This window comes from Pseudonaja textilis, chromosome 5 (assembly GCF_049901715.1).
Source record: "Pseudonaja textilis isolate UNSWEBS1 chromosome 5, rPseTex1.2, whole genome shotgun sequence".
NCBI classification, from domain to species: domain Eukaryota; kingdom Metazoa; phylum Chordata; class Lepidosauria; order Squamata; family Elapidae; genus Pseudonaja; species Pseudonaja textilis.
Window position 1 is genome coordinate 30,326,329 of NC_141994.1, and position 12,325 is coordinate 30,338,653.

A 12,325-nucleotide genomic window follows, 5' to 3' on the forward strand; every position below is an offset into this window, starting at 1 on the left:
GCTACTGATAAAAGCAGATTTACAGAATAAATACATATATGTTACTTTTTAAAAATGCAATATTTATTTTAATATTTATTTATGCCGTATTTAAAAAAAAATGTAAACTTAATGTCTGGTTGCAAACTTATGGCCTTTAAAAAGTTTAAAATCTAAACTGTCCTTAAATATCCACTGGAAGGCTTTACTGTTCTTTCAGAATGCTAATTTTCAGCATTGAAAGGGTACTTAATGAATGTTAAGATATAATTCACACATAAATATAATCCTGAAAATGCTAGATTTGTTAATTATTGATATAACTTAATGGTTGCAAATGTTTTAATTAAACTAAATAAAACACCAATGGTGCCTGCAATTGATATGAACTATATAACATATGTATGCTTACTAGGAAAGACCAGAATCTGCTATCTCCAGTAAATTGTTGGTATTTATTACTCAACCAAGTAAGAAGAGAAAGCAAAGACCATGCGACACTGAGTGATATTTACCTGAACAATGTCATCATGCGTTTTATGCAGATAAGTGAAGATTCCACGAGAGTGTTCAAAAAGGTATAATAATGTTGTTTCTTTAATTTCCAATGAAATAGAATAAAAGACATAATTTGAAAGCAAATATTCTGCAGGAGATTAGTAATTGACTTCATTATGACATTTTTCACTATAAATATGGAGAACAGTTTTGGTGAAAGTGACAAGAATATACAATTTTAAATAAAGAAAAGCTAAATATGACATGCTTAAGTATACTGTGTTATCTTCAAAAAAAGAGAAGCTAGTCTATGGATAACAAATCTAAGGCAATGTACAAGATAATTCTATTATTTTTTAATATTTGGGAGGAGTTACATTTTAATGAAAAAGAAAACTTATCAATCTTGCTAAAAACTCCACCTTAAAAAACTGCAATGAACTTTCTAAATTCTTTAGGTGATTCTTGAGGATAAAACAAAGGATATTGAAAAATCACATCAGAGGATGAGTTTGTCTAAATTAGGAATGTGGTAATGATCTAAAATTCTGTACTTCTTACTTTAATTATAGGAAGTGAACTGTAATTAACTATGCAAGTGAGCTTGCATAGTTAATTATTCTATGCCTTCCATTTTGACAAATTCTATCAGCTTTTATAATAATTTGTGTTTACTAAGGAAACATTTTGAGATGATAGCATGTTCATAAATATTTCAACCAGAACTTAGTTTTTAAAGATATATTTTGCTTTCTGTTTTAGAGATACATGGAAGAATAAGCATTTTCACAGAGGTTTGCACCCTTTGCCCTGTCAGATAAATTATCTCTAAAAATCTATTGACCTTACTGTTCAGTTATGTACCATTTACCTTAACTTATGGAAAGGATAACTAAGGGGAGATATGGTAGAAGTCTTTAAATATCTGTAGAGTTGAAACACAGAAAGAGTGATCTTATTTTTTATACTGAGAATACAGGACCAGATTAAAACCACAAAGATATATGTAGGTTCAGTATGAGAAATTTCCTGACTTTACAGAAATATTAAGCAAATGAAAGTGGTAAGTTCTCCTACAATGGAAGCCATCAGACAAAAGCTGAATAACCATCTCCTAAAGATCCCTAATGGATCCTACATTGAATAGGTGGTTGGATCACATTTAAGGATGTTTCCCACACAATGATTTGACAATAAGTAATTAAATCCAAATTTATGTAACCTGGGCTGTTTCTTCTCAGAGGTTTCACAGAGTTACTAAGATCTTTTAGATACCCATGGGGTAAAGTAACAACAAATTAACATTTTGGATGACAGTTGTATCTATATTTATTTGGGAGAAAGCTTCATTGTACTCAGTGGAATACTAAAGATGTTCTAAATAAAGTTGAAATGTCGCTTTGCTTTTGGTATACACTTACCTGTTTTCCTGTTAAGAAATCTAATGTTGCTTGGTAGGGGGGGAAAGAGCTATATAAGCCCTCCACATTTAATTTAATTAGAATATATTCTTCCTTCAATTAAGATGTTTACCTTAATTGCTCTATTCTGTGCCAGTAATAAACATATCTCTTTTACAACACACATGCATGCACTTAATTTGATTAAATCTGTCTCTGCTCTCTGATTATGATCAGAGAAAGGCGCAGTTCTTCAATTTTCAGTCTACTAGAAGAGCTGTGAAGTGCTCAGTGGCTATAGAATCCAATTAAATAGAAGTGCTGGCATTTGCTTTCCAGCATAAATGTCAAGTGGATATTCATAAAAGTTTTTAGATCATTTCAAAGGTCACTTATTTTTTAAAACCATATTTTCCCCTTTGGGTTATTAAAACCCATAGAAAGAACTTCAGAGAGACATAAACATAAATATGGCATTTCACTCTTAAGCACAGTGTAGAAATATTTGAGTGTCAAAATCTGTGCTTTTATTTAAAAAGTGTTTGAAGCTCTGAGTCTAAGAATCTTTTCCTTGAAAATTAGGGAAAATTTGCAAAAAAAAAAAAAAAAAGAAAGAAAGAAAGAAAGAAAGAAAAGAAAAGTAGGGGACAGATTTCTTTTGAATGTCCAAAAGCAATAGTTAATGAAATAAGATCCATTTTGATGCATGTTGATTGGACTTAGCCTGCACCTACCACTCCCGCCAGGTGGACAAGGTAAAGCCCCCAAGTTACATTTATAACTATTACTTATTCATTTCAACAAATAATCACCTTTTAGGCTAAACAAATCTTCCAATTCTATGACGCTTTAAAGTTCCATTTGCTGTAGCAATTCACTTAAAATATTTTTATCTGTATTTGAAGCAGTCAATTTATACTAGTCAATTTTTTGCAAATCCATGATTCTTTCTTACTAGATATTCAACCATTGTATTGGTCTTCTCCATTGTATCCGACTTTTATTAGTTAAATAAACATTTTAGCCATTTAAGGACTTTAAGAATGTAAACAATATTGCCAGTTAGAGATACCCAGAAATTTTGAGGGTAAAAAGATAGAAGAAATGTGGCATGTGCGATGGTATTGTCAGACAGAAGAAAATCAGAATGGTAGAAAGATTTAGCAGCACAAAAAGAGATGAGAAAACAATGTGATTTGATTCCACATATAAGCAAAAATGCAAAGTAAGCTATTTCCATATCAGGCTAATGCCTGATATCAGTTACAGACAGTTTGCATTGGCAAATGAAGCAAAAATATTGTGAATTCTTGGAAAATGAACAAAATTACTTTTCTTTATTTCTAAAATCTATATGCTTTCCATCTCACTGCCATGCAATTCTGGACAGCCTAAAATACAACAGAACTATATTGTAAAAGATAAAAACAATAAAATAATAAATTTAATATAAGAATACATACTCTCATCCCTCCCGCCCCAAAACTCTGAATTTTTCCAAAGATATCACTTGGGTATTAGCAAACATCATCTGTTGTCTCCTTTTAAAACCATTTTTACAATCTGGTTGAAAAGTTGGCTGCTTGTTGTATTTCTAATACAAATGCAGTTATTTAATGTATCAACAAACTCATGAACATTAACTGCCTACTTATAATAAAGTAATACGTCCTTGAAAAATTGGCAATTCTAATTGCATGCAAAAGGGTTAAAAATTCCTGGTTGAGCTACAGATCCCATAATTGTCAACAAGAATGGTCAGTGGAGGATGTTGAGTCTACTTGTTACTTTCTAACTACCTACTCACTTGCAAAAAATGCTAAATTGAATAGTTTAAGTTTGGATCTAATAAAGCAGAACCTATTTTTTCAGTAAAAGTGCAGTGGCTTTAAATTAGCATAAAACATCTAACTCTTGCAAGAACTTAACAATCATTGGAGTCACATGAGTTCTAGTTTTAAAGTAGCTGAGAAAACCTGGCAAGCAATCAGTTGCCAATGGAGTGGCTACAATAATTATTCAGTTGACTAATTTGCAAATTTGTAATAGGACCAGCAGCCTTACTAAGAATAAATATCAGGGAGAAGAAAGTCCTGTTATGAAAGGAACCTGTCAACACTCTATTTTGCTATGTTATGGCTTATTTAATTGTCACAGAGTAGCAACAATATTGCTTAATTGCCTTCACAAGACTCATACAATGGGTTTTGTTTTCTGACACTTGTCCCATGGACATACATTTCTGCTGTTCATAAGGCAGGACAAAAAATGGAAGAATATGTTTATTGTAAAAAATACTTCATTTAGTTTTTGCTCAAAGGGAATTTTACGTTTCTTTTTCTAATAATTCCTTTTTAATTACAGAGCAAAGAAATTGCATTCCAGCTTCATGAGGATTTAATGAGGGTTCTTAATGAGCTTTACACGGTGAGCATATTGATTTGGCTTGAAGGAAAGAATTGTTGACTGAAAATCCTCTTTTACATTATTTTAAATGTTTCAGTTGAGTCAACCTGTCTTAGAAAAATATTAATCTGATAATATTTAAATAAATAAGATGGTGGATTTGGACTCCAAAGATAGTATGTATCTTTCTAACTGAGTTTAAGATTAACTGCTTTTATTATTCCTTCAAATCCTATGAAATACTGGAAAGAAATTATGTAAAAGGCTCAGGACTCTGTCCATCTGACCATATGCCAAACAGCAGAATAATATTCCAAAACAGAACAGAATGTGATCAAATTTGGCATGGTGGGAGAAGCCAACAAAATAAATATTGAATTTGAAAATGGTTGGTTCTGGCAAAAAGCTGCAAGAAAAAAAATGCAGAATAATTTTTCTTAGTGTATTGTTGGAAGAAATGCAGTTCGACTACTGCTCCATTCTTAAACCTCCTCACTCCCTTTGTCTCTTGGTCACGTGATCAAAGATGGAGCTACTTTGAGTTGCCCTTTTTAAGGGTTGGACAGACTTTCAGAAGCTACTCTCTTCGTGCTTCCCTTGCCACATGAACTGAAATTATTAATTTTCCCAATTCTTCCTTTCATTTCACTTAACATAATTTAGGGCTTAACATAATTTAGGATCATAAGTTGAGGACTACCTGTAATTGTACATATTGAATAAACAGGAACAAATGTTATAAGTCTGTTTACAGCATACAGTTAAAAGTGTGAATGTTGGAATGGGAATAAAAACCTAGAAATAATTAATCATGATTGTATAGATATTAACATCTGAAAATGACAGAATTTTCACATATATTGTAAAGTATCTAGATTTTCATGGTGAATGAGTCATTATAAACATTTTAAATCAATAAATATCATTGATACATAGTTGCATACTTTATACTTGACACTTCTTTCTTTTAAGGGCCTACCATCCTAATGGCTGATATTATTATTCCTAAAATGAAATTAAAAATGCTTTATGAAAATAATCATATATTAAACTATAAATCCTTAGGCAAAGTTCAGTGCTGTAGAATTAAATTAAACAAGTAAGACACTTTTAATTACATATTTTTTAAAAAATTATGTAGTTTTTTCCAATTAAAGGTTTTCTAATATAACTCAGACCTTTATAACCTGTCCTAAGCCCCAGAACAGACAAAACAATAATTTAAAATAGGGTATAATGCAGTTTTATTCATTTTATAATCTTACCTTGAACTTTTTACTCTCTTGGACCCAGGTGATGAAAACATACCATATGTATCATACTGAGAGCATCAGTGCAGAAAGTAAATTGAAAGAGGCTGAAAAGCAAGAAGAAAAACAAATCGGCAGATCAGGAGACCCTGTTTTTCACATTCGACTGGAGGAAAGACACCAAAGACGGAGTTCAGTGAAGAAAATTGAAAAAATGAAGGAAAAAGTAAGGATCAGTTTGCCTTAATTGTTTGAAATTAAAATGAGCAACTCCAAAATTCATTTAAACTTTGGTCATAGTTTTGTATTAGATTGGGTCATTTGGGCTGGAGATAAAATAGTGTCATACTCACATGAGTGGTCCTTTCCTGTAGAGATGGGGAAGCTGATGTTCCATTGATGTCTTCAGGGTTATGGTTGTATTTCTACACTTAAAGCAACTTTTATAAAAACTTTTGTAAGAGCAATTGAAATCTAAAGTTAAATGTTATGTGTATAAACCCACAAACACATTATCAACAGAATAATGGGCTTTGTTACCCTCTCTATTTCATCCCTGCAAAAAAAAAAATTCTGTTGGAGGAAATCCTTATTTTTCCTTCACTATTGCATGCTGTGGCTAGTGAATCAGGACTCCCATTGGTCAATATGACTTTCTGTAATTACAGAATATGGCAGCATATCCCACAGCCATTTTGCATATCAATTAAAACATTGTCTCTCTGGTTTTAGAGACAACTCTATTTCATGATTTGTATCATATGGCAGTTTTGTACAAGAGGAATGTTTAAAAATGTCAATCAACTAATAGATCAAGCCATCTTAGACCAATCTCTGGGTGTGTCAAATCCCAGGGATAAAAATAATAAAAACAAACAATTCCCCCAGTAAAACAAAAAATAGATTTGCATATAACTACATACATTTTTAAAGAAAGGAATGCCATTGTTCACAAATAGTGAATATGCCATTTTTTATTTTATAAAATAGTGTCATAAATTTATGATTTTGCACATGTGTTAATATATTTTTTTGCCAACTTTACATTATTTCTATTCTCAGCGTCAAGCAAAATACTCTGAAAACAAACTGAAATCTATTAAAGCCAGAAATGAATATCTGCTAACCCTTGAAGCAACAAATGCTTCTGTTTTCAAATATTATATTCATGACCTTTCAGACCTGATTGATGTAAGTAATTGGCATTTCTGAAATTCTTATGCTACTGGATCATGTTTAGAATTCTGGGTCTGCTTTTTGTTCTTTAAAATGGTATGATTACAATTATGTTAAACACAGTTATAAAAGGGTTGTTTTATTTAGTGTCATCTTTTGTTCTACTGAAGTGTAGGGAAATATATGGAAAACATATAACAGCATAGTCTACTCCTACTCAACTACAGGCTCTCAGACTAGGACTACTCATTTGATTAAGAAATGTGTTCATTATGAAAATATTTCAGTAGAGGAGAATATTTGTAGCTCATGATTGAAATGAGGCGTCTTTGGTGCTTTCTGAGCTTAGTTGTTTTCTTGTAGTTTCATTACCAAAGTAGGTAACATTATCAGTTCTTTCATTTTATATTCTAAAGCAGGGATGCAAACTCAAGTCCTGTGGGCCAGATCTGTCCTGGTTCTTTGAATGTTTAAGGTTGCAGACCCAGACCCCTGGTTTAAGCAAACCGCATGGTCATTAAGTGAACCTTGTGGTCATTAAGCAAACACTGGTTAAACAAGTCCATTTCCCCACTGGACATTTTTAACCGAAAACCAGGAGGAATTGTTGGAAACTGGCAAAAATCATAGAAAACCTCAGTCACATGACTGTGTAGGATGTTATAACTGGTCATAAATGTGTGTGTATGTATGTATGCGTATGTGTCTTCGTGCGCACAGGCATGGCTGTCAAAACTCCAAAAACAAGTCAAGTAGCTCTGGGGAGATCAGTCGTAAATTAGAACACTTGCTAAGCAACTGGCCATTTAGCGATTTGGTTTGCCTTAAGGGTTCAGAGCTGTATGGAATCTGTATGGAAGAAAAAGGAAGGAAGGAAGGAAAGAAGGAAGGAAAGAAGGAAGGAAAGAAGGAAAGAAAAGAGGGAGGGAGGGGAAAGTGAATGACATATAATTGCATGGGTAGATGGATGGTTGGATAGACAGATACATGAAGAGAGGGAGGGAGGGAGGAAGAGAGAGAGAGAGAAAAAAAAAGGAGAGGAAGGAAGGACCACAAATCCTGGCACTAGACGTGGCTTCAGAAGATGTTTTGAAACAGCACAGCAATCTAGGACTGGAAGGGATCTCAGAGGTCATCTAGTCCAACCCCCTGTTCCAGTAGGAAACCTTATATCATCTGGATTATTTTGGTGCCTCTAACGGAGAGGAAAATTGCCAGAAAGGAGAAGGAGTTTACTAGGACAAGGCTCCTATGCAGAGGAAGTCCTTGACTTATGACCACAATTGAGGCCAAAATTTTGGTTGCTAAGCAAGAGCGTTGTTAAGTGAATTTCACCACATTTTATTCACTCCATGATATCTCCTGGCTCTAACAGTTATGTGCAGGCTGGGAAAGAACATCTGAAGACGTGTGTAATGTTCTAACGTACAGAAGTTATAATTAAATGTGTGGCAGAAAGTGGACTCTGGGTGTGTTTTTCCAAACACAGTAAAATGTGTATAGTTTTAGAAGGGCTCTGTGTTTGTGTGTGTGTGTATAGTATATACAGTATAGCATATATAGTAGATAACGTATCTTTTTGTGTGCACTCTATACCAAGATTCACCAACCTGTTGGACCTCAGGGACCACCAAACTCATAATTTTAAATCCCGCGAAACAGAGACCCTGGGAAAATCCCCCCCAAAAGTCTGCAGGAAAATTCCCCACCCCGTTTTCCTACTGATCAATCATTCTTTATTTGGGATTGCAGCAGGATACTGTCTCCAGCTCCGTTCTCAGCGGGGGAGACAGACTTTTGGCTTCATGCAAGGAAAGCAGCAGAAGCAGCAGAAGTCTTTCTTTCTCTCCCCCAATTCCACCAGAAATGAGTCTTGAGGAGAGAAAGAAAGACTTTTGCTGATTTCCTTGTGTGTAGCCAAAAGCAAAAGAAGAAAGAAACAGAAAGAAGCAGCTTGGTGGCCAGGCCAGGCGTGTGAGGCAAGTGGGACAAGTTCCCCCCCTCTGCCCTTTCCCCGCTCCCCTCACTACCTCATCTTGTTTGCAATGCAAGCAATTCAAGCCTTGTGTTTCCGCAGGTCATGTGGGTGGCGCAGCCTTGTGTTGCCACACAGCCTGGATTAATTGCTTTGGGGGGTGCTTTGGGGGTGACATTTCTCTGCAAACCACCAAAATTTTCTTGCGACCCACTGCTTGGTGACCACTGCCCTATACTATGTAATATGTATGTAAACATATGGCATATATACGTAGGATTAAATAGTGTATTTTGGATGTTTAGTAGTAGTAAATAAATAGACAGGGAAATTGTATCTCATTGAGGTGAGGAGAGGCCAGGCAAGGTGGCCCTTGATGTGAGTGAAGTCAAGTTGGCCACTCCCACCCAATCACATGACCACCCAGTCACATTACCACCAAGCTATGCCCACAGAACCAGTAGTAAAAAAAAATGGAATCCCACCACTGGCCAGTCCCCTGAGGTCAACCACAGCTCTGATGCGCCCCTCAATAAAATTGAGTTTGATGCCCCTGTTCTAGAAACTTGTCAGTGTTGGTTGGCGTGGTTGTAGTACTTTGGTTGGGCTGTTTACTGTGAACTTGTTCGACATCCCTTGATTGAAGTATTGTTTACTTCTTGATCATGAGTATTTCTTAAGTAAATCTTTAACATTGCTAACTTATTACAGGTGGAATCATATAGATAAATCCATTTAAATTAGTAAGTAAATAGGCATTTACATAGCCTCTTCAATATCCTTTTCAAATTCCAAGATTTAAGTTTACTGTTAACTACCAAATTGCCCTGATTTCCAAACTGATTTCCCTATTTCTAAATATTCATATTTCATTAATACTTTATCACCCTGCTTAAAACTCAGTAATATGTTTCAAATGTTATATAATAATATAAGTTGTGTTTTGCCATCAGATGTGCTCCTGTTTGGGAGCCAGACTATCAACACTTCACGTTTTAAGGGTACACTTAAAACAGATTTAATATTTATTTGAAATAGCATTATGTAAATAGTCCTTATTTCAAAAACCTGGAAATCTTCTCAGAAAACAATCCAATTAATGAGTGTGTTTAGAAGACAACTAAAATGCACACCGTAACTTAGAGATTCATTCTGCTAGTTTAAAGTTTTACTTGAAATATGTAAAATAATAATTTCAAACTCTGTACAAATCTTATGGCAATGTTTTGAACCTATGTCTGCTAAGCCTGCCAATTATACAGGACAGTGTAATTTGATATGTCAAAATATTATCAGAACAATAATAATATATTCTATATTGGATTAGATTTCTGAAAGTCACTTCATACTATTACTGACAGTTATGCCTACAGTCAATGCAATAATGTTAGATTAAGTGACATTTCTTTCAAATCTCACCATTATCTGCATGCAAGTGATAGTTATATCTATTAAGATCAATGACAATTTATCATGACAATTTATCATAACATTATTGTGAGAAGCATAGAACACAACACAGCTTTAGTAACTTAGTTTCCATTACAGTTCTTCCTTATCCAATAATTATTCCATAATTATTATGTAAGTCTTTTATTTTAAGATATTTAATAACATCAGCCTATTGATTATTAAATAAACTACAAAGCTTTATTATATATGAATATGGTAACTGTTGCATTAAGCTATTGCATTGAAATTTGATTTTTATTTCTAAATGTATTTTTTTCTTTTGGATATTCTGTTAGTGTTGCGATCTTGGATATCATGCAAGCCTGAACAGAGCCTTAAGAACATATCTCTCTGCAGAATATAACCTTGAAACTTCACGACATGAGGGCTTGGACATCATTGAAAATGCTGTTGACAATCTGGAGCCTCGAAATGACAAGCAGAGATTCATGGAAATGTATCCTACAGCCTTCTGTCCTCCAATGAAATTTGAGTTTCAGTCCCATATGGGTGATGAGGTCAGTAATTGTTGACTAAATGTTTAAATAGTCCTACGCTCAATATTCCTATAGTAGAAAATTTATCCAGTTTGGAAGAAGTAAATTCTTCAAGCAGTATATAATTTATAGAGAATGAATATCATTCTATCCTTGCAAAGCCTTCATAACATCCATTTCCGTATTTTCCTGTTATATAACTCCAAAGAAATTTCTAAAACCAAATCTTGTCAAAAGGTAATTGTCAACCTATGACCATCCATTCAGTAACTGTTTGAACTTACTGTGCTGAAAAAATGGACTTATGACTGTTCCCCAAAGCTATAGTGCCCTCACAGTCACACAATCAAAATGTGAGCCTTGAGAATCCATCCACACTTATGACCACGGGTCAGCTGCCTATTTTCTCTCATCTCTCTTTTGGGTGCCTCACACACTACCACATATCATTTTACTCACTCTTGGCCTAGCTTTCTTCTGGCAAAGCCTCACAAGGTAACAGCAGCTTCCAATGTGTTGAAGCCTACGGATTGCTTGTCACAATTGCACAATTTTTATTTGGGTTGCTAAGATTAAATAAGTTTCTTTATTTTGAAGCTTTGGTCATATAAAAAAGTGTACTAAACCTAGCTCTGCGGAACATTCCATTAGTGATAATACTTATTTGCCCAAATATTTTATGCCCAGAGATTATGATTTTATTCCATTCTACCACAAATGAAAAAATGACCCTTTTTTTTGATAAACCTCTTCAATGTATGGAAGAATAATTTGGATATATATGGACCAATATAACAGAAATCAAGTATCAATGATATGCAATTTTCTACTGATATTCTTGCATTGCGGCTGAGGTGAATCCACACAGTTTCCATAACTTCTGAAAAATTGTCTTCTTTATGGGATTACCAAGATCAGTAGCCCAAGCTTTCTTTAAACTATATTGGTGGATCTCCTATTTCTGATTGCAGACATAACCTATACATTTTTAAAATTATTCCCTTTGCTTGTTCTAAATATTATCACATCCTGTGCTAAGCACATTGGGCTACAAGCATTCTCCACACCTTTTGGTCTACAGCTACAATCTCTGCATCCTTCCATTTAAAGTTGATGTTTTTCAGATCTTCTTTAAATGTTTGGCGCCAGGTTTGACCTTTCTCTTTTTGTCCAACCATATGGTAATATCCAATTAATTGTGGTGTTTGGTGAATGTTGCTCACTCATGCAGAGCACATGTCCAGCAAAGTGCATTCTTAATAATAAGTGGAATCCTGAGACGTTTAATAATATTTTAACAAGTTGGACATGCCTAGCCACCATTTCTGAGGTCTATATAAAATCCTTTTATTTGCCCGCAGTTTTTGCCAATGAAAACAAAAGTTTCTTTTCTTCTTCTCTTTTCTTTTCTTCTTTTCACCAATTACCATTGGTGGGCATTTAAATAAAAAATTAAGCCATGCAATAATTTTCATTTTTATCACTGCAATTTGCCCTAAAATATTGAAATATTTTAAAGTCCAGTTTTTCATTTCTTTGTTTAATTTCTCCAATGTTGGTACATAATTATTTGTAAATATTTTATTAATACTTTAGCAATAGTAATATACTATTAGAATCTCTAAAACTGAACATTTCCTTTTTAGTTTTTTAGGTTATATAAAAAATATCAAATGTGATTTATGAAAATTA

The 12,325-nt window shown here is 33.8% G+C and overlaps 1 protein-coding gene across 1 annotated transcript in view; it reads left to right on the plus strand.

Moving 5' to 3' along the window:
• The window catches only part of SRGAP1 (SLIT-ROBO Rho GTPase activating protein 1), a 102,251-nt gene that overhangs the window by 49,975 nt on the left and 39,951 nt on the right, over nt 1-12,325 (plus strand). The window contains exons 3-7 of the mRNA XM_026700201.2: nt 395-557; nt 4,242-4,304; nt 5,577-5,759; nt 6,596-6,724; nt 10,433-10,654. Coding sequence (XP_026555986.2) covers nt 395-557; nt 4,242-4,304; nt 5,577-5,759; nt 6,596-6,724; nt 10,433-10,654 — 760 coding nt within the window. The remainder of the gene's footprint in view (nt 1-394; nt 558-4,241; nt 4,305-5,576; nt 5,760-6,595; nt 6,725-10,432; nt 10,655-12,325) is intronic.